Source organism: Staurois parvus, unplaced genomic scaffold (genome assembly GCF_062004578.1).
Source record: "Staurois parvus isolate SC_StPar_1 unplaced genomic scaffold, SC_StPar_1.0 ptg000946l, whole genome shotgun sequence".
Lineage (NCBI taxonomy): Eukaryota > Metazoa > Chordata > Amphibia > Anura > Ranidae > Staurois > Staurois parvus.
In genome coordinates this window covers 1,571,921-1,595,989 of record NW_028318742.1, presented here as the reverse complement: position 1 = coordinate 1,595,989, position 24,069 = coordinate 1,571,921, and the positions used below count along the sequence as shown (strand labels likewise).

General features: G+C 42.5%; 1 protein-coding gene across 1 annotated transcript in view; it reads left to right on the top strand.

Annotated features, from left to right (window-relative positions):
- PSTPIP2 (proline-serine-threonine phosphatase interacting protein 2) overlaps positions 1-24,069 on the top strand; it is a 152,035-nt gene that overhangs the window by 73,601 nt on the left and 54,365 nt on the right. The window contains exons 6-7 of the mRNA XM_089656879.1: positions 13,358-13,420; positions 15,849-15,950. Of these exons, the coding sequence (XP_089513005.1) occupies positions 13,358-13,420; positions 15,849-15,950 (165 nt within the window). The remainder of the gene's footprint in view (positions 1-13,357; positions 13,421-15,848; positions 15,951-24,069) is intronic.

Below are 24,069 nucleotides of genomic sequence, written 5' to 3'. Positions count from 1 at the left end.
GATGCTAATGTGGCCCATCTGTTTTGCCCCACATTCATGCATTTATCATGTCTTGTATTGATCTGCTTCAAGTTATTACTGTTTTGTAGTATGCTGACATCTAGTGGCGGGTTTGGGCCACTACAACTTGTTTACTAATGGGACTTTTGTTTCCCTCTGTTCACCCCTCCTGTTCAGTTCTATCCTAGACCCTGCCCATTTTCTTCAATTTTCTTTAGTCAAAGATGGTACTTCTAGATACAAGGCTCAGGAGAATGACCATACTGTTCTGATAGACTGTGTCTGAGGAGGTATGTCAATGCATAAAGCAGCATTTGAAACAGAACACCATGAGATCCTCATAACGATCCAGCAATACATCATACAACCAGTTAATATTGAACAAGATTTTTTATTGCTAGTCACTCACATCTCCAACTGGACTCTGCTTCTTGAAGCAAAATCCAGCAGGGGATGTGGGCCTGGGTTCACACATGTGGTGCAGTATATCACATGTGATTCGCACAGGAACCGCATCGCATTCCTCTGCATATCACATGCGATTTGTGTGCGGTGTGATTGGAACCATACATTTTGTGTGCAGGACCCTTTTTTTGGTCCGCACTAGAATCGGATTGCATGGGTATTCACACCTATGCGATCAGATTCTGCACATCACAGCATGTTTTGTGGACCGCTTTGGGGGTGCTCTTAACTGGCATGGTGGTGATCAGGGACACTGACTAGTGACAGTATGGAAAAAAAAAAAAAAAAAAAAAAATATATATATATATATATATTTTTTTATTTTTTTTTTTTATTAAATTTTTTTCTTTTTTTTATTATTTTTTTTTCATATTTCACTATGACCAAAATAGTACAATGTTACCATAGTAACATTGTACTACTTTGGGGAAGTGATCAGTATTTTTTTATTTTTTTTTTATTTTATTTTATTTTTTTTTACACAATTTGCTTATAGCAAAGAATTACTTTGCTATAAGCAAGCATTTACCTGAATGACATCGATTCATTCAGGGTTTTTTTTTTTTTTTTGTGCTTAGCTGTGATTTGGCCACAGCTAATCACATGACATGTGCATGTGACCTGCTGTGACCATTCACAGCTAGACACTAGTATACAATGGATGGCATGAATGAAGCCATCCATTGTATACAACTGTCATGTGACCTGCTGTGATTAGTCACAGCAGGTCACATGGTACCGGCAACGGGGGCTGATACTCAGATCTGTCATCGGCCGTGTCCGAGGCACACGGCCGGTGACAGATTGCGCCGCTGCGTGGCTCTGCAGGAGCGCAATCTGCACATGTGCGGGAGGATGCCATATGGCATCCACCCGGAACGCTGATGACATTTGCCGGCCGCCATTCGGCCACAGGGTGGGCGGAAAATGGTTAAATACCACTAAAAGAAAGCTCTAGTTGTGTGAAGAAAATGATAAAATTTTAGTTTGGGTACAATGTTGTATGACCGCGCAATTGTCATTCAAAGTGTGCGAGCGCTGAAACCTGAAAAATGGCCTGGGGAGGAAGGGGTAAAAGTGTCCGGTATGGAAATGGTTAAAACAGGGGAGACAGGAGGAAGACAACTGTACTGAGCACATCCTTCAGTCAGTTTATACAAATAAAAAGGATATAATAAACAAGACAGTAATGCTAATAACAGTACTTTGAATGTAGCCATGTGACTGACAGAAACCAGTGTACAAAAAAGACTAGAAAACATAATGTGCATAAATCGCCAGGACCAGATGACTTACACCCTGGAGGTCTCTGGGAACTTAGCCCTGTTGTAGCCAGGCCTTTGTTTCACAATTTGTTCCTCATTTTTAAGGACAGCTTACTGATTGGAATGGTACCAGCTGATTGACGAAAATGTGGTACCAATTTAAAAAAAAAGGCCTAGATATATACCTGGAAAATACAGACCAGCCAGCCTAATGTCAATAGCCTAAAATTCAAAACATTAACAATCACATATAAAGCCATTTATAACTCTGCCCCAAATTACATCGGCAATCTTGTCTCCAAATATCACCCAAACCGTACTCTCTGCTCCTCCCACGACCTCCTGCTCTCTAGCTCCCTTGTCTCCTTCTCCCATGCTCGTCTCCAGGACTTCTCCAGAGCTTCCCCCATCCTCTGGAACTCTCTACCCCAATCTATCAGACTATCGCCTACTCTGCCTACTTTTAGGTGATCTCTGAAAACCTATCTCTTCAGGAAAGCCTATCCTGCCTCAGCTAATAACGGAATCTTCTATTCTTCCTTTCAGTCCAACCCCCACAGTTATTACCTTTTGTACCATCAGCCCCTCCCTCTTAGATTGTAAGCTCCCAGGATCAGGGCCCTCCTAACGTTCTTGTATTGAACTGTATTGTTGCTCTATTGTCTCCCGTTATATTGTAAAGCGCTGAGCAAACTATTGGCGCTATATACTGTAAATCCTGTATAATAATAATGATAATAGTATGTAAACTATTGAAAGGAATGACAAGGGATCACATCCAAGAATTTGCTGCCAAAAATAGTATCATCAGTATGAACCAACATAGATTTATGAAAGGCTATTCTTGACAGACCAACATTTTAACATTCTGTAAGGAGATAAGCTGTCATTTGGATGGAGGAAGGCCTGTGGATGTAGAGTATGTAGATTTCACTAAGGCAATTGCTACAGTACCCCATAAATGCTTAATTTAAAAATTAAGGTCTTTTGCCATTGATGATATCATATGTACCTGGATAGAAAACTATCCAGCTGCGCAGCCAGAGAGTAGTGATCAATGGCATATTTTCCAAAAAGGTCTAGAGTTTTAAGTGGGGTACCCCAGAGCTCTATCCTGGAACTAGTTGTGTTTAACTTGTTCATATACAATACAGAGGTTGGAATAAATAGTTCAATGTTTGCTGACGATACAAAACTAAGCAGGCGATAACTTCACAGCAGGATATAGCAACTCTACAAGATAATGTAGTTAAAATAGAGGGGTGGGCAGTGATATTTCAGACAAGGTTTAATATTGGAAAATGTACAGTAATGCTAAAAACTTGAATGCAGGTTTCATTCTAGGGGGAAAACCTCTGGGGGGGGGGGGGTTATCAAGAATGGAAAAGGATCTGGGGGTCCTGGTAGATGACAGACACAGCAATAGCATACAATAGCAAGCTGCAGCAAGCATGGCCAACAGACTGTTAGCATGCATTAAAAAGGATATTTAAAAGGATAAAACTATAATTCTACCACTTTACAAACTTCTGGTTTGGCCACTTGAGAATGCCATCCAGTTCTAGTCACCGATCCTCAGGAAGGATATCCTTGAACTGGAGAGAGTCCAGAGAAGGGCAGCAAAGCAAATAAGGGGGCTGGGGGACCTCAGTTATGAGAAACGACTACAAACAATAAACTTATTCTCTTGGGAGGCTCTTAAGAGGGGATATGATCACAATATACAGATTTTTGGATGGTGACTCTACTATTGGTAAGATACTGAGCAATCCAAGGTCTCTAAAGAAGACACATGGCCACACAGTGAGGTTGGATGAGGGCTGATTAAATCTTAATCTGCATAAGGAGTTCTTTACTGTTGTAATAGAGATGCTGGGTGCAATAACTAAAAGCAAGTCATATACACGCACACAATCAACATGTAGTCATGCAGGTACCTTTTAATCAGCATTTGAACCATAACATATTCTACGCATGTGAAAGACCATATGCCAAATGAAGACCTGTCCTGGCACATCATTCACCTGGCACTCCAAGAAATAACAGAATCCAACTGCAATATTCTTGCACTGTCAAAACCTCCACTTTTATTATCACACAACACACCGGAGGATATATCTTATAGTCGTCACAATCTGCATAATAACACACACCAATAATAATGTGAGCATTACAGCATGAAATAGACACATGATTTGACAGCGTCACAGCATAGAATTAATACATTACCAAAGCTATGTTAGATGCTGGAAGGAACAAATCCCATCGGAACCATACTGCCCAGGGGACCACGGGGAAGCCGTAAGTGTGACCAATCGATGAGCCCATATAGCCTTGGCAAAAATCCCAGCATCAGAGCATCATCTCACGCATGGAATGGCTTCCATCAATCGATCTCGCTTGGACTTCCGGCTTTTAAACCATTTTTCTGGAAGCTGTCCAATAGTGGGCGGGCACCACACCCACCATAGGAGGAGCTAGCAGAAGGATTCTGTGAGGATAAGAGAGTCACGTTCAACCACCATATTCATTATCTGAAAAGTCACACTTTTGCTTCTTATCTACCCTAAACGTCTATTAGTTTACCCCAATCTTAAGGATTTCTAACTTCTCAAGCAAGTAGACATCATTAAACAGGTTTTTATCTTCTAATGTGACACACTAGATATCATAAACAGGTCCAATTTCCATAAACAAGTTTTTATCTTGCTCTAAGCAGAATATCTTGTGACTCTGTTCCTGTGGCTAGTGAAATGACATCAAGTCACCTCTCATGCCCCTGGCATTTGGGCAACAATGCTTTATTGTAAAAATTACCCAAGAAACAAAGGGTCCAAGGCCGAACACATTTCACAGGCATTACAACTGTTAAGCAGTAAAGATGTGAAACTCCCTTCCACAGTTGGTGGTGTCAACTGGGAGCGTAGATTGTAACGGAACCGGACCCCAACTGCGCTAGGGTATTTCCGTTAGACTCCCGCTTCCCTGTCCGAACATTATCCACGGACACCACCGCTGGCCATACAGGACGAGACAGCACCAGGATTCTTAAGAAAGGAAGTAAACTGCTTTATTTTAACACAAACACAAGATATATACACAGGATGGGGAAATACAACCAGTAACAGGGAACACATCAGCAGGCCGTCCCATCAGGGGGAAGGGCTGCCGTAAACACCCCCCACCAAACCAAGACACACAATAGAACAATGGGATACACCAAGTGGCAGTAGACAATACAGGAACACATACATCCCATAATAGTTTGCTGGCAAGCAAGACACAATAGAACAATAGGATGCAGCACTTGGCAGTGAACAATGGACAACCCCCACCCCCCACCTATACATGTCTACACAATATCAGGACAGATCACCCTGTACCCCTAACAGGCACAGGGTGGCTTACACATAAGAGGAATATGGGGAGCTGAGACAGGGGTCTCCCCACCTCTTCAAAGGGGGCTGTGCCCCATGGGCCCCCACCCAAAGTCACTCCCGTCACATAGATAAATTAATAAAACTTATAGGTGTGTTTCTTTTTGAAAACAATGTACAGGGATATGGAAAATGGTAGCAACATAATAACACACACAGATTGAACTGGATGGATTGGTGTCTTTATACCAACTATGTAATTCTGGAACATTTTTTGGTTTTGTTGACAGTCCGTGACTGATACGGAACTGGCCAAACACAGTGAAGGTTTAGGCTGGTATCACATAGGAAACTAGGCACTGAATACACCTGGATTTCGGTCGGAAACGAATGATAGAGTCACGTGTCAGAGCTGGCATTCGGCTGTAAGAGAACAAATACCTTCAGTGTTTCCTCTTATGCTAAAATGCAAACACATTAGCATGTTTCTGCCAGAACACTACTATCAGTGATGTTTTATAATTGTCTGCTTTTCATATACTGATAGCGAATACATGACTGGCTATTATAAAATAACCTAGTTCTTTGCATGGTCTTCTGACATTCCAGAAGGTCAAGGTTTCCTCCTGAACCTTTCTGACCCTCATTCTTACACCATTATTATTTTGTGTGAAATGCTATCAATAAATCTGTTGGTTCTTTGGATATTCTTCGTGGACCTGTGGTTAAGATAATATATACAAAATTCAGTTGGGCTAAGCTGTGGCGTCAGTGGCATTCCGGAGGTGGATGTCTGAATCCCTGGTGACTGTAGGTTTTTTGGAGGTATTAGAATGCTGATAAACCTATACCTCTAGTAAAAGGGTAACCCACAGCATTATGGTCCAGGTCAGGTGACCTAAAGTCTTGGCAGTCATGCACTGGAATGCTCCAGTGGCTTTGGATGATGTTAGACCTTGGTCCACTTTAATGGAAACCTAGAACAAGTATAGACATGAGGACCTCTCATTTTTCATTTGCTGCATGCCTTTCCTGGGTCTTTAACTCAGAAGTAAAAAGCCAAGCATTTAGTATTTGAAGAAAGAAAGCTAACAATGGAAGCCTCCATATTTCTATGATGATAGCTGTGCTATAAAGTGTAAGAAAAGCCTACTGCACCCTAAAATAATACCAAAAATTACCTTAATTTCTCTTTCCCTATTGAATGTGAGGCAAAATAGTGATTTTGCTAAAAGCTTCTAATTTTTTTTTAAGTCTGTCTAGTCTTTTATGTCTCTGGAAGTTATCCCTGTACTTGAAATACTGTAGGTGGTGTTGAGGCAAAGATCCAGCAATAAACATAAATAGATGTGGGGGCTTTCAACACCATCTGCCTTCCACATATAATATTTAACATATGTACCCTGAAGATTCGCCAATTCACAATTTCAACCTTGTAAATCCAATAATTGATACCTGTACATGCAAGCAGGGATAATACCCCTTTTAGGGAAACTCTTTCCTTGGCTGGATGTGGTGGGTGGGCCTAGCCTAGTTCCTTATTATGTAGAGCTAGAAGAGCATGGGCCAGAGTGTGATGGGAAATGGCTACCTTTAGTATACTGCCATGTAAGCTTGAAGTCTTAGGAAGTGAACCCTTTGGGATAGGTCTGGTACAGATTCCGCCGGAGAACCCACCTATGGGGACTTACAGTGAGGAAGAGTTGGGTAGCCGTCTTATGTTATTGTTGGACTTGCACTGTGTAGCATTTATGATGTCGGTGCTAAAGAGGATGAGGTAAAGGATTTTTTGGCCAAAAACTGTGCGTTATGTTTCAGCTACATTCCTTGTTTCTGGAGGAGTGCCTCAGGCTGGGGGCATATCAGTTATCAAGATAGCGGAGTCCCTTAATGTTTCAGATGTGTGTGTACCCTATCTCATTCCTGTACAGGAAGGTGGTGGAAGGGGCCCTTGGCCAGCATGGTCGTTGCTGGCGGTGAATCAGGGCCTTGCTAACACGCAGACTTCCTGACACCAAGAGATGAGATTAGATAGCTAGAACTGGGTGGTTCATCAATTTATTCACTTCCCACCCTATTTTTGGACAACCAACATCTGCCTTGACACGTTCCATGATAGGTGTTTGTGCTACCTGTGTGTGTATATGAATGTTAGGGTAGGATCCTGCCACTCATTACAACTAAGGAACTGGCTTGGATAGGATGCAAACTGTCTTCAAGATTAATAAACAAGTTCAGCTGAATATGACTAACCACTTCGAGCTATTCCATGACCTGGATGAATACAAATTTTCACAGGCAGATTGAGGAAATGCTTCCTCCTGCATGTAGCAGATTGATAACATCATTTTAGCCTAGTCAAAGACACTGGCCTGAAGGATTATTGATGATAAAAACATGGGACTTGGGACATGAGGAAAAGTATACTATTGCTGTATAATATGTATTGTATGTCAAGAATTTAATCATGCAGATTTTTTGTTACTGAGAGGACCACTTTGAGTCTGCGAATTGCTTTATCTGGCATATTGGGAAAGGGTGATCTGGTCATACCTAGTTTGCAGTCATATCATTGCCTGCAAAAGGATTTTCACCTTCTTATCATGCTTTTTATTGCTGAAACTTCTATGGATTTTTCTTGATGGGAGCAGATTGCTGAATCATCACTGGTTGCTGGATTATCTCTCATAGTAGTGTTGGCTAGTCCACCCCCACGACTGTGGGACATTCTTAACAGAGACTGCTTGAGTTTGTTTCCTTCTAGTATTCAGCCTAGTGACTGTACCACTGTATACAAAGAAACAAAAATAGGGCGCATGGGCTTATAAAATAGAAATGTATTAATAAAAAGTATTATACTCACAAAGGAATACAATCAAAGGAATGTCACAAGAAATACAGCATGGTCCAATCTCCTTGAAAGATGTCTGGTGAGGGACTGTAGACCTCTAAATGGCTGACGCGTTTCAAGGCTATACCTCTTCCTCAGAGCCGATGTCCAGGATTCCCCTGGTCCATTGAGGGCAGCAAGGCTTGCATTCCTTAAATACTTCATTGTGAAGTCCATTGTCCAGCGCAGGAGTTAAGGCATTCGGTTGCTTTTTTCTTCTAATCAGACTGTAACACTGTACCCTGGAAGCATTGAGAGAAAGACCACTACTGAAAGCAGGTGATTGTGAGACATGTAGTCAGGGGAGCAGGGTCTTTACATGGAGCCAGTGCTGATGAAAACTACAAGGTCCAGCCAACTGGAAAGAAGTGAGGAATGCTGGGAGAGGATATATATATATATATATATATATATATATATATATATATATTATTATTATTATTATTATACAGTATTTATAAAGCGCCAATAGTTCGCTCAGCGCTGTACATTACAAAGGGGGACAGAACATGTGACAGAACAATACCAATACAATGCAAAACATGAGGGGATCGAGGGCCCTGCTCTTTCAAGCTTACAATCTAGGATATATATAGGCCCATCCGGGGAAAGGCTCGCTCCTTTGGGACCACCACTGCCTGAGGTTGAAAGCAAGGGTCCAGCTGCTTTGGATGTTTAGAGCAGATCTTGCTCCCACCCCCTCAACCCCCACCTGCCTAGGGACGCCACGGCCTGGGTCCATTTGTGCCCTTACTTCTTGCATTATACTACTGCATTGCATCTTGGAGATACCACATGGAGAAGCTTGTAAGAAATTATGACAAGGACTTTAATAGAAACCCCCCACAGTTGAAAGGTGGGAAATTGTCCCCAATCACCTAAAAGAATGCTAAGGCAAGAAAGTAATTCTGCCGAGGCAGTCAAAGATATAACATTGCTGAAATTGAGAGGGGAATTGGAATTGCCATATGATCTCAGGATGGAGTTCCTCTGCCCTGAAAGAAAGTGGAGTCAGGGTCATGTTCCCCCAGAAATCCTGGAAGCACATGAGAGACTGTAAAGGACGGGACTGTTAAATAGCATAGAAATGCATTAATCAGCTACAAGTAGTGTTATTTTCAATGAAGTGAGTGCCTGATCTGAGGAGCAAGATGTTATGTGAAATGACATATGTAGCACTACCCCCTTAAGGGTTGCTTAGTAATTTTCAGGTTCCCTGTCTATCTGGACCTCTTTCTGAAAGCCCATCCTCTGTTGACACTATCGTACTCTTGTGACCAGAATAAGTCACCACTGTAAAATGGACTCACACACAAGTTAGTGTAAACCAACATGAAGTTTATATTGAATTTGAACGTAGCTTGATCAAAAAGCACAAAATAACATTGGCATATGCAGCAGATATAATCACTCTTGTCAACTTTAAGTGAAAGTAACAGCATCCACAGTAAGGTACCAGTAACTGTTAGTAGGCCTGCTTTCAGAAATAATCCACTGCCTCCAATCTGAGGTGACTGTTGAATCCCCAGTAAGCGAGAACAACTATCAATAAACAGGTCCGCTCACTGAGGGTCTTCAGAAAGGATTAGATTTGAAAATGGAGAGAGCTCTCATCTATAATCAACCAATGTCCCTTTAAGAACAATATGAAATCTTCTGTGTGCTAGTTGGGGCCCAATTGGTGTGAAGATGGTCTAAGGTGTAGATGATAGTTAATAAGTACTTCTCCTCTTAATGGTAGTGAAATGATGCAAGGTCCCCATTAAGGCACTAAACAAGGACAGATTTGAAGTAGTGAAGTGTAACAGTTGGCATAAATGTCTGTGAGCAAGACCAACTCTCTCTCTGGGTGACAAGGGCGAAAGGTAACAGTAGTAGAAATCCAGTTCATGTTGTTTCAGTTGGCACTGCTGTATTCTGGCCTGCAGCTGTGTTTCCTGTGGTCAGCTTGGATGATGAGACTGTAATGCAAACATGTTCCAACAATGACGGCTGGGAGAACTAGGCCGCAAACTGGGGTAACTATGTGTAATTTCTGCAACTGTGCACGTAGATAGCAGATGTGATAAAATTGTCAGTGTTCACATAGTCAGTGGTTGTATGGGACTCTCTTACCCAATCAATGGTGTCCAGCAGGTCTTAGTGGTCCATCTTTCTTAAGATGGTCCTCCAGTCCTGATTTGGCATCCCATCTGGTCTCCCGCTTACAGATTGGCTCGCTGGCCAGCGTGGCAAGACTGACGATCAGCAGATTCTTTCTGCTCCTCCTCCCTCTCTGACTCTGGCTCCGCAGCCTGGTCGACTACTTCAGCCATCAGCACACTTCGTCCTCTCTCGATCTCTCCCATCACACTTCCTGCTCAGTCTCCCGGGCTTTGAGATATATATGCCCTCACCCACATGCCAGCTCCTCTGGGAAATGTAGTTTCCAAATGCATTGCTCCTTAGTAAAGTCCTGCAATTCAGCATACAAGTTCCATATGGCTGTTCTTCAACATGTGAATGCTACTGTTCCACAGGACACTGCAATCTTGTGTTGGCTTCAACATCCTGCATTAGACATTTATAGCAGGGTGTTACACATACAAACATTTTTCAGAAAAAAACATTCAAAGCAAACCGGACAGACTTCCATTCCTTCCAGCATAATTATTAAAAAGGGCCACAATGGAAGAAAAAAACTGAACTCTTGCAAGGGAAAATATGGGATCTTCAGGAATGAACTGTGGTGTCCAGAGAGGTGAAATACAGATGGTGTTGAGTCACAGACGTTCCTTTACATTGAGTGTTGCAGGAAACAGCTTGGGCACAATACCTTGAAAGCTCATTGCATTTTGAATTTGTTCTAATCTTTGAAAAGTGTGTGTCATATTCCCTTATTTACTTCAAATGTGACCCTGTAGGCTAAGCATTGAAGCTCTTCCACTGCTAGCAAGGTTCTGGAAGTTCACTTCTTCAGCATGTATAAGAATAAATAAACAGCCTTACCACGGTGACATGCATGATTCTCAAACAAACATTTGCTTCATGGTTTAACTCTGATCCGTTTTTCACCCTTTGGCCAAACTCTTTGGAATGTGTTCAGCTTTCTTGTGGGAAGGCTGGCTGGTGAGTGGCTCCCAGCAGCTAGTATAATGGAAAGGCCTTCTGTTGGCTTGCTTGGAAATAGAAAGATAAAATTCAAAAGTCCAGCACACTGTATCTTTTTTTTTTTTGTGTAAAATTTAATTTTTTTGAGAGTTGTCCACGAAAGCAATTGCAGCACTGAAATATGTTTCATACAGTCTTAAACAGGTCTCAAATATGTAAGTACTTTTATGGACAACTCTCAATAAAGTGGAATTTTGCCTGGCAAGATGAGTGTGCTGGACTTTCCAATTTGATTTCACTAAGAGTGTTGGCAACACTGTTCGTGCAGATAGAGAAAGAGAGACATGCCCATGGTAGGTGACCTCTGATATTTTGTACTTCTTAAAGTACAGAGCCTTTCCCTTACACCCTATGGTAGAGAGAGTGCAGCCTTTCACTTACAACCTATGGTACAGAGAGTGGAGCCTTTTCCTTACACCAAAGGGAGTGAAGCCTTTTCCTTACACCCTGTGGTAGACAGAGTGGAGCTTTACCTTATACCCTATGGTAGAGAGAGTGGAGCCTTTCCCTCGCAACCTATGGTAGAAAGAGTGGCACCTTTCCCTCACACCCTATGGTAGAAAGAGTGGCGCTTTTCCCTTACAACCTATGGTGGAACGAGTGGAGACTTTCATTCACAACCTATGGTGGAAAGAGTGGAGCCTTTCCTTCACAACCTATGTTGGAAAGAGTGGAGCCTTTCCTTCACAACCTATAGTGGAAAAAGTGGAGCCTTTCCTTCACAACCTATGGTGGAAAGAGTGGAGCCTTTCCCTCACAACCTATGGTGGAAAGAGTGGAGCCTTTTCCTTACACACCATGGTAGAAAGAGTGGAGCATTTTCCTTACACACCATAGAAATTGAAGGCTATGGTAGAAAGAGAGAAGCCTTTTCCTTATACCCAATGGTAAAATGAGTGGCGCCTTACCCTCACAACCTAGTGTGGAAAGAGTGGAGCCATTCTCTTACAACCTATGGTGGAAAGAGTGAAGCCTTTTCCTTACACACCATGGTAGATAGAGTGGAGCCTTTAAATTACACCCTATGGTAGAAAGAGAGAAGCCTTTTCCTTATACCCAATGGTAGAGAGAGTGAAGCCTTTCCCTCACAACCTATGGTAGAAAGAGTGGCGCCTTTCCCTCACAACCTAGAGTGGAAAGAGTGGAGCCATTCTCTTACAACCTATGGTGGAAAGAGTGGAGCATTTTCCTTACACACCATGGTAGAGAAAGTGGAGCCTTTTACTTACAACCTACATACAGAGAGTGGAGCCTTTACCTTAAACCATATGGTAGAGAGGGTGGAGCCTTTTCCTTGTACCCTATGGTAGAGTGAGTGGAGCCTTTCACTTACAACTTGTGGTACAGAGGGTGGATCCTTTCCTTTACACCATATGGTAGAAGGAGTGGACCCTTTCACTTATAATCTATGGTAGAGCGAGTGGAGCAAGTCCAGTACCACCACTCAGCCGTTGCACAGAAGAGCTCAGAAATGCTTCCCAGTCAACAGCAAGCCATGCCATGTGAAAGAGGAAGCGGTTCATGTTGGAGCACAAGTAGTTGATGGCAGAGGTTAGGAAGGGGGCTGTCAAGTTGTTTGGAAAGTTTAGTTATCTGTTAAATGAAACAGTAAATGAATCCATTTGAAGGCAAATCAGATCTAGCATGATGAACCATTAGACGGAGAGGGAAACGGGAAGTCTCTGCGGTTTTACATTTACATAATATTACTTATCAACAGTCATTTTTATTCAGCCTTTACATATCAGCTTTATCATGACGGTTCATTGGAAACTATTACATCAAGTTCAGGAGAAGGTTTACCTGGAAGTAAAACTGCCTCCAAAATTCAGTTTGCTGTTCTTATCCACCACAAGGAGCTTTTCTGATAAATACACAGATTTATCTGAATGTGCAATTTTGTAAGGCGATTGCTTCAAAAATCCAATCACAGGTGTGAGAAACGTCTGTAATGTGGTCTGTTATATTTGCTAGGTACAAATATGGGAAACAAATCTTTGTGAGTTTCGCTAATCTCAGTAAAAGAATATAACATGAAATCAGGTAGTATGTTATGATGTGAAAATTATAAAAAAAAACAAAACAACATTACAAAACAAATTATAATTTTTCACTAATGAACATATGAAGGTTCTCCTTTAAAAACAGTATAATGCATCATTCTTTATTTCATTGTCTAGCGAATCATTTTTCTTTTCTTTTTTTTGTAGACAGAAGCTGCAATGGATGCAATGCACAAGCAGAAACAGCTGCAGTATAAAAGGACAATGGATGCAAGTATCATATTCATGTTACATATTAAATGTATACAGTGCCTTGAAAATTTAATCATACCCCTTGAAATTTTCCACATTTTGTCATGCTACAGCCAAAAAACGTAAATGTATTTTATTGGAATTTTATGTGAGGTAGATCAACACAAAGTGGGAAGTGGAAGGAAAATTATAAATGTTTTTTTTTTATTTTTTACAAATAAATATCTGAAAAGTGTGGCATGCATTTGTATTCAGCTCCCTTTACTCTGATATCCCTAACTAAAATCTAGTGGAACCAATTGCCTTCAGAAGTCACCTAATTAGTAAATAGAGCTTATCTGTGTGTGATTTAATCTCAGTATAAATACAGCTGTTCTGTGAAGCCCTCAGAGGTTTGTTAGAGAACATTAGTGAACAAACAGCATCATGAAGGCCAAGGAACACACCAGACAGGTCAGGGATAAAGTTGTGGAGAAGTTTAAAGCAGGGTTAGGTTATAAAAAAATCCCAAGCTTTGAACATCTCACGGAGCACTATTCAATCCATCCAAAAATAGAGTATGGCACAACTGCAAACCTACCAAGACATGTCCGTCCACCTAAACTGACAGGTCGGGCAAGGAGAACATTCATCAGAGAAGCAGCCAAGAGGCCCATGGGAACTCTGGAGGGGCTGCAGAGATCCACAGCTCAGGTGGGATAATCTGTCCACAGGACAATTATTAGACGTGCACTCCACAAATCTGACCTTTATGGAAGAGTGGCAAGAAGAAAGTCATTGTTGAAAGAAAGCCATAAAAAGTCCCATTTGTAGTTTGTGAGAAGCCATGTGGGGGACACAGCAAACATGGAAGAAGGGGCTCTGGTCAGAGGAGACCAAAATTTAACTTTTTAGCCTAAAAGCAAAGCGCTGTGTGTGGCGAAAAACTAACACTGCACATCACTTTGAACACACCATCCCCACTGTGAAACATGGTGGTGGCAGCATCAAATTGAGGGGATGCTTTTCCTCAGCAGGGACATGGAAGCTGGTCAGAGTTGATGAGAAGATGGATGGAGCCGAATACAGGGTAATCTTAAAAGAAAACCTGTTAGTGTCTGCAAAAGACTTGAGACCCGGGGCGAAGGTTCACCTTCCAGCAGGACAACAACCCGAAACACCCAAACAGAGCTACAATAGAATGGTTCAGATCAAAGCATCTTCATGTGTTAGAATGGCCCAGTCACAGTCCAGACCTAAATCCAACTGAGAATCTGTGACAAGACTTGAAAATTGCTGTTCCCAGACGCTCTCCGTCCAATCTGACAGAGCTTCAGCGATTCTGCAAAGAAGAATGGGCAGAAATGTCCCTCTCTAGATGTGCAAAGCTGGTAGAGACATCCCCAAAAAGACTTGCAGCTGGAATTGCAGCCAAAGAGGGTCCTACAAAGTATTGACTCCGGGGGGCTGAATACAAATGCTGCCACACTTTTCACAGATTTATTTGTAAAACATGTTCAAAACCATTTATCATTTTCCTTCCACTTCACAATTATGTACCACTTTCTGTTGGTCTTTCACATCAAATCCCAATAAAATACATTTATGTTTTTAGTTGTAACATGACAAAATTAGGAAAATTTCAAAGGGTATGAAGACTTTTTTAAGGCACTGTAAGTGTATCTGTGGTAGGTCTCACATCAGTGGGTGCTTTGGTCAAACGTTCTTGTTATTTTTCTTGTTGAACAGCTGCACCTGCAGTGCAATGCAAGGCAGGTGGAATGCAGACTCTAAATTGTCATGTTATGGAGTTTGTATAAATATACACTATATATATATATATATATATATATATATACACACTGTATATTCCTCAATAGCCACAAAAAGATATAAATTCACTTTGTGTGCACCATATTTCTTTGTAGACCTAGACATTACCTTGTAAAAGTATCAGTGACATCATCACTGTGTTGCTCTACATAGCCTGTGTAAAAATCATAGCTGTGGGAGGGGCCCAGCAGCTCCACTACAAAAGGGGGCGGAGACCAGACCATTCACCTTGCACAAGGAGAGAGTGCTGCAATGACCTGTCTTTATTACAGTTGCAGATGTCAAAAGTGCGATCTACCATTTCTTTCAGGATATTTCCCCTCACTTTCAGTTGTGTCTCCAGGATAGAAAGTAAGGGGAAATTTCTTCAGAATGCCTGCAGCTACCGAGGTGAATAAATGCTTTTTTTTAAAGTGCGTCGTTCAGGGTATTTAAAACGTTAAAGTGCACAGTCTGGGCATAGGTTCACATTCAGTAAACCTGCTACTTTGCCCTGACCGTGGGAAATCCTGACTTATCCACAACAGCTGAAGCATCCATGATGTGCTTACCAGACACATTTGTAACCTTTGTTTTTCACTAGATGTGTTTCATAAAAGTATGGATGGTGATTACAAGTGATGTATTCCCACAGAGTAAGAAAGCCTATGAACAGAGGTGTCGAGAGAAAGAAGACGCAGAGCAGAATGTTGCTCGCTGCAATAAAAACACTATGAATCAGAAGCAACAGGACAAGGTAATAATACAAGATAAAATGAAATGCTGCAGCAATCCTAAAGTAGAACTATGGGCCAGGGCAAGAATGACATACAGTGGGGATCGAAAGTTTGGGCACCCCAGCTAAAAATTTGTATTAATGTGCATAAAGAAGCCAAGGAAAGATGGAAAAATCTCCAAAAGGCATCAAATTACAGATTAGACATTCTTATATGTCAACAAAAGTTAGATTTTATTTCCATCATTTACACTTTCAAAATAACAGAAAACAAAAAATGGCATCTGCAAAAGTTTGGGCACTCTGCAGAATTTATAGCATGCACTGCCCCCTTTGCAAAGCTGAGACCTGCCAATGTCATGGATTGTTCTCAATCATCGTCTGGGAAGACCAGGTGATGTCAATCTCAAAGGTTTTAAATGCCCAGACTCATCTGACCTTGCCCCAACAATCAGCACCATGGGTTCTTCTAAGCAGTTCTCTAGAAAACTGAAACTGAAAATAGTTGACACTCACAAAGCTGGAGAAGGCTATAAGAAGATAGCAAAGTGTTTTCAAATGTCAATATCCTCTGTTCGGAATGGAATTAAGAAATGGCAGTCATCAGGAACAGTGGAAGTTAAAGCAAGATCTGGAAGACCAAGAAAAATATCAGACAGAACAGCTCGCAGGATTGTGAGAAAAACAATTCAAAACCCACGTTTGACTGCACGATCCCTCCAGAAAGATCTGGCAGACACTGGAGTTGTGGTACACTATTCCACTATAAAGAGATATTTGTACAAATATGGTCTTCATGGAAGAGTCATCAGAAGAAAACCTCTTCTACGTCCTCACCACAAAAATCATCGTTTGAACTTTGCAAATGAACATATAGACAAGCCTGATGCATTTTGGAAACAAGTTCTGTGGACCGATGAGGTCAAAATTGAACTTTTTGGCCGGAATGAGCAAAGGTACGTTTGGAGAAGAAGGGGCACAGAATTTAATGAAAAGAACCTCTGTCCAACTGTTAAGCATGGGGTTGGATCAATCATGCTTTGGGGTTGTGTTGCAGCCAGTGGCACAGGGAACATCTCACGAGTAGAAGGAAAAATGGATTCAATAACATTTCAGCAAATTTTGGATGGTAACTTGATGCCATCTGTGAAAATGCTGAAGTTAAAGAGAGGATGGCTTCTACAAATGGATAATGATCCTAAACACACCTCGAAATCCACGGGGGATTACATCAAGAGGCGTAAACTGAAGGTTTTGCCATGGCCTTCACAATCTCCTGACCTCAACATAATTGAAAATCTATGGATAGACCTTAAAAGAGCAGTGCGTGACAGACAGCCCAGAAATCTCAAAGAACTGGAAGACTTTTGTAAGGAAGAATGGGCAAAGATACCTCAAACAAGAATTGAAAGACTCTTGGCTGGCTACAAAAAGCGTTTACAAGCTGTGATACTTGCCAAAGGGGGCAGTACAAGATATTAACTCTGCAGGGTGCCCAAACTTTTGTTTTCTGTTATTTTGAAAGTGTAAATGATGGAAATAAAATCTAACTTTTGTTGACATATTATAAGAATGTCTAATCTGTAATTTGATGCCTTTTGGAGATTTTTCCATCTTTCCTTGGCTTTTTTATGCACATTAATACAAATTTTTAGCTGGGGTGCCCAAACTTTCGATCCCCACTGTATATACACTGCTCAAAAAAATTAAAGGAACATTTTTTAATCAGAGTATAGCATCAAGTAATTTAAACTCCTGGGATATTGATCTGGTCAGTTAAGCAGCAGAGGGGGTTGTTCATCAGTTTCAGCTGCTTTGGTGTTAATGAAATGAACAACAGGTTCACTAGATGGGCAACAATGAGACAACCCCCAAAACAGGAATGGTTTTACAGGTGGAGGCCACTGAATTTTTTTCCCTACTCATCTTCTCTGACTGTTTTTTGCTAGTTTTGCATTTGGCTAGGGTCAGTGTCACTACTGGTAGCATGAGGCCATACCTGGACCCTGCAGAGGTTGCACAGGCAGTCCAACTCCTCCAGGATGGCACATCAATGCGTGCCATTGCCAGAAGGTTTGCTGTGTCTCCCAGCACAGTCTCAAGAGCATGGAGGAGATTCCAGGAGACAGGCAGTTACTCTAGGAGAGCTGGCCAGGGCCATAGAAGGGCCTTAACCCATCAGCAGGACCGGTATCTGCTCCTTTGTGCAAGGAGGAACAGGATGAGCACTGCCAGAGCCCTACAAAATGACCTCCAGCAGGCCAATGGTGTGGATGTGTCTCTGACCAAACAATCAGAAACTGCCAGTTTTTACTATCCCATGGGCCATACATTATAAATATTGTTTGTATAATCTTATATAAAGTGGCAAAGATAATCAGAGACTGAGGACATCCTGCAGGTTTGGTGAGAAACTGGAGATATACTACAGGAGATGTTTAATGGCTAAAGGTGTGTTATATGAGACTGCCAGAGATTGCTGCTATTGCAGCCCTTTATAAATCAATATTCCCACTCACACCACTGGCTGTAAGGGCTCATGGGGAATATCATAGGGTGGCATGTAGACTTTGGCCTTCAAGTTGGGCACCAGGATTGTGAGACAAGTTCCTTAACCCTTCCACCAACCCCTGATCTGCTGCATACTTACCTATCTTGCAGTCGGTCCCTCCGTATGTCCCTGAATCATGAAGCACCAAGATCCCAACACCAGAACAAGCTGATCCAGAGCACACAGGATAAGACTGAAGTTACATAGTTAGTCTGGCTGAAATAAAGACAAAAGTCCATCCAGTTCAACCATAAAATGAAAAAAAAGTTATAATCCTACACCCACAGGGTGTCAAACTGTCGGCCCTCCAGCTGTTGCAAAACTACAAGTCCCATTGTGCCTCTACCATTCGGAGTCAGGTAACTGTCAATCTTGCAATACCTCACGGGACTTGTAGTTTGGCAACAGCTGGAGGGCCGCCAATTTGACATCCATGGAGAAAGGTAAAAAAAACCCCAGCAAAGCATGATCCAATTTGCTCCTGCTGGGAAAAAAATTCCTTCCTGATCCCCCGAGAGGCAATCGGATATTCCCTGGATCAACTTTACCTATAAATGTTATATCCAGTTATATTCTGTGTATCTAAGAAAGAATCCAGGACTTTCCTACAGCAATCCACTGAGCTGGCCAGAACCAACTCTTGAGGGAGTCTATTCCACATTTTCACAGCTCTTACTGTGAAGAAACCTTTCTGTGTTTGGAGATTTAATCTCCAAGTAGCAAAACAAGCCAGGCAAAGCATAAAGCAAGTTATATGCTATTATAAATGTGTGTGTATATGAAGACAAGGGTGAAACAGCAGCCATAGCAGACCAGCCAACTGTCATGAGGCCCCAACATTGGCTACATAGTGATAAAGGCAGGCAGAAAATTGCAATTGTCAAATACATTTGGATAAAAGTATAAAGATACACAGAATATAACTGGATATAACATTTACCCCCGGTTCACACCTATGTGGCCGTGCGGGACACGTTTTGCACGGGCACAAGAGCCCATTCATTTGAATGGACTCCCATGCCCGGGACATGCAGGGAAGAAGTCCCTGCACTTCCTTTGAAAACGCAGCCCGCACGGGAACCTCGGTTCCCAGTACGGTTGCGTTTCCTAGTGCGGGCGGCGTGCCATTAGAACTATTGACACCCGCCAACGGGTCCGCAATTTTCTGTGTGGGTGGTACGGCTGCACGGATTTTTGTGTGGATCCGCAGCGGCACCACCTGCTCAGATGTGAACCGATGGTTATAGGTAAAGTTGATCCAGGGAATATCCGATTGCCTCTCGGGGGATCAGGAAGGTTTTTTTTCACCTGCAGGAACAAATTGTATCGTGCTTTGCTGTTTTTTTTTGCCTTCCTCTGGATCAACTGTGGGTGTAGGATTATAACTTTTTTTTTTTTTAATGGTTGAACTGGATGGACTTTTGTCTTTTTTCAGCCAGACTAACTATGCAACTATATAAAGTATGAAAGCCCTTCATATAATTACTGTGGAAGAGATTAGTATTCTGTATGTTGAGATGGAGAATTAGAGCATTGGGGGGCCTTCGATGGTATTGCAGTGGGGCCCCATCGCACATAGTTACAGCCTCGATGCAGACTATGCCTTCCTTGGATGATGTTAGTAGCTCAATCTGGCCATTTAAATCCAGTGTAAATAGCAATATGACATATGTGGGTCAGTCAAGAGCTCCCTGGTACCCTTCAGTGAAAAGTTAATCAGACACCAATTACTATCATCCCCCCCGATTAGTTGATGTTAACAGTATCTGTTCCAGCCAGATCCCCCTTGAATAAACAAGATGGCTCAGCTGCACTGAGCATTCATGTTTATACAAGTGAAACTCGAAAAATTAGAATATGGTGCAAAAGTTCATTTATTTCAGTAATGCAACTTAAAAGGTGAAACTAATATATGAGATAGACTCATTACATGCAAAGCAAGATAGTTCAAGCCGTGATTTGTCATCATTGTGATGATTATGGCTTACAGCTCATGAAAAACCCAAATCCACAATCTCAGAAAATGAGAATATTACATGGAATCAATAAAACAAGGATTGTACATAGAACAATATCGGACCTCTGAAAAGTAGAAGCATGCATATGTACTCAGTACTTGGTTTGGGCCCCTTTTGCAGCAATTACTGCCTCAATGCGGCGTGGCATGGAAGCTATCAGCCTGTGACACTGCTGAGGTGTTATGGAAGACCAGGATGCTTCAATAGCGGCCTTCAGCTCTTCTGCATTGTTCGGTCTCATGTCTCTCATCTTTCTCTTGGCAATGCCCCATAGATTGTCTATGGGGTTCAGGTCAGGAGAGTTTGCTGGCCAATCAAGCACAGTAATCCCACAGTCATTGAACCAGGTTTTGGTGTTTTTGGCAGTGTGGGCAGGTGCCAAGTCCTGCTGGAAAATGAAGTCAGCATCCCCATAAAGCTTGTCTGCGGAAGGAAGCATGAAGTGCTCCAAAATCTCCTGGTAGACGGCTGCGTTGACCCTGGACTTAATGAAGCACAGTGGACCAACACCAGCAGATGACATGGCTCCCCAAATCAACACAGACTGTGGAAACTTCACACTGGACTTCAAGCATTTTGCAGTGCGTGCCTCTCCATTCTTCTTCCATACTCGGGGTCCTTGTGCCTCTCCATTCTCCCTCCATACTCGGGGTCTTTGTGCCTCTCCATTCTTCCTCTATACTCGGGGTCCTTGGGCCTCTCCATTCTTCCTCCATACTCGGGGTCCTTGGGCCTCTCCATTCTTCCTCCATACTCGGGGTCCTTGTGCCTCTCCATTCTTCCTCCATACTCAGGGTCCTTGGGCCTCTCCATTCTTCCTCCATACTCGGGGTCCTTGGGCCTCTCCATTCTTCCTCCATACTCAGGGTCCTTGGTTTCCAAATGAGATGCAAAAGTTGCTCTCATCAGAAAAGAGGACTTTGTACCACTGAGCAACAGACCAGGTCTGTTTTTCTTTAGCCCAGGTAAGACGCTTCTGACGTTGTTTGTTGTTCAGGAGCGGCTTGACAAGAGGAATACAACATATGAAGCCCATGTCCAGGATCCGTCTGTGTGTGGTGGCTCTTGATGCACTGACTCCAGCCTCAGTCCACTCCTTGTGAAAGTCCCCAACACTTTTGAATGGCATTTTCCTGACAATCCTCTCCAGGCTGCGGTCACCCCTGCTGCTTGTGCACCTTTTTCTTCCACGCTTTTCCCTTCCACATGAGCTGTAAGCCATAATCATCACAATGATGACAAATCATGGCTTGAACTATCTTGCTTTGCATGTAATGAGTCTATCTCATATATTAGTTTCACCTTTTAAGTTGCATTACTGAAATAAATGAACTTTTGCACGATATTCAAATTTTTTGAGTTTCACCTGCAGAATGTCTGGTTGGAGGGCGGTCAGTTTATGTGCATTAGCCAGGCTTTGCTGCAGGTTGACTTTAATGTCTGCGAGGCAATGCAAATTTACCATTGCTGATTTTTCACTCAGAATTGAAGGTCAGATCTCACCGTATTGAAATAAAGGGAAAATATAATAAATATGCAAATTATACATTGCGCACCAAGGGCGGAAAGCAAGTGCATCTGCTGCCAAAATAAAAAATAATTACAGGAAACCATAACTAACCAACACGCCGAGAGACGTTCATAGGGAACGAAACATTACGAGTTGTCGCTTTGGGTCAGCTTTTCTCAGCCTTTTCTACCACAGAGGAAACCTTGAAATAATTTTCAGGTCTCAGAAAACCTTTGATACAAATTATTATATCTACAGTACATGGTCCATGGTAATGTGATTGGTGAGCTGGACATTTAATATTAAAGTCAGTACAATCAGTCTGTAGATGCAGTAAAGCATGCTTGTTATACTCACTATGGAACCTCAGGGGTTAATCATCTGCATTGTGTAAAAAGTCTGTTTAATCCTCACTTCTCTGCCCCTCCTCTTGTTGAAATGACCACCTGATACAGACTGAACCCGTGGTTACATGCACATGCTCAGTTTGGTGTGTATTGCTAGATAGTTTTTTTTTTTTTTTCTTGGGAGGGTGCATGTGATCAGCACAGGGCCAATCAGCACTGTCCAGACAGAGGTCAGGGGTTTCACAAATTCCTAGAGCAGAAAGAAATCTCCTACAAGCTTTAATCAGTGCTCTGCTGAAGTCACAAGACTGCTCTAACTGCTTATGAGAAAAGGTATTTAGCAATTTATATTTACTAAAATAATTACATTTCCATGTTGTGTGTACTGTGGGAGACCAGATATAGTGAATGCAGGGTCCGGGGGGGGGGCCAGATATAGTGAGTGCAGGGTCCAAGGAGACCGGATATAGTGAATGTAGGGTCCGGGGAGACCAGATATAGTGAATGCCAGGTCCGGGGGGACCGGATATAGTGAATGCAGGGTCCGTGGGGACCGGATATAGTGAATGCAGGGTCCGGGGGGACCGGATATAGTGAATGCAGGGTCCGGGGGGACCGGATATAGTGAATGCAGGGTCCGTGGGGACTGGATATAGTGAATGCAGGGTCCGGGGAGACCAGATATAGTGACTGCAGCGTCCAGGAATACCAGATTTAGTGAATGCAGGGTCTGGGGAGACCAAATATAGTGACTGCAGGATCCAGGGAGACCAGATATAGTAAATGTAGGGTCCGGGGAGACCAGATCTACTGAATGTAGGGTCCAGGGAGACCAGATTTAGTGAATGCAGGGTCCGGGAAGACCAGATTTAGTGAATGCAGGGTCCAGGGAGACCGGATATAGTGAATGCAGGGTCCGGGGAGACCAGATATAGTGAATGCAGGGTCTGGGGAGACCAGATATAGTGAATGCAGGGTCCGGGGAGACCAGATATAGTGAATGCAGAGTCCAGGGAGACTGGATATAGTGAATGCAGGGTCCGGGGAGACCAGATATAGTGAATGCAGGGTTCAGGGAGACCAGATATAGTGAATGCAGGGTCCGGGGAGACCAAATATAGTGAATGCAGGGTCTGGGGAGACCAGATATAGTGAATGCAGGGTCCGGGGAGACCAGATATAGTGAATGCAGGGTCCGGGGTTTAGTAACACTTTAAGAAAAGAATAAAGATGGTGGCATGCCTGATGTTCAGAGTAGATAATTGAACTCCTCGTTGCTCTGTATGACAAAATGATTTTCAGTAATCCTGAAATTAAACTAATAATATTAATAATGGCCAGAAAAGAAATGTAGACAGTTTACTTTGGTGGTCATGGAAGGGGGGCCCCCTTACATTGGTTGTTTGTAGGAAATGGACTCTAAGACATTGGGACAGTGAGAGAAGAATTTACTTCTATTGGTGGTCAGTGGAGAGTGGCCCCTTACATTGGTGGTCAGTAAGAGAAGGACCCCAAAACCTTTGCTATCAGTGGGATAATTGCCCCCGTACATTGGTGGTCGGTGGAAGGACCCCAATAATGTTGCTGTCAGTGGGATAAGTGCCCTCTTACATTGGTGGACTTTAACAAAAATTACCCCCTTTTACATTGGTGGTCAGTGGGAGAAGGGCCTCCTTACAATGGTGGTCAGTGGGAGAAGGGCCTCCTTACAATG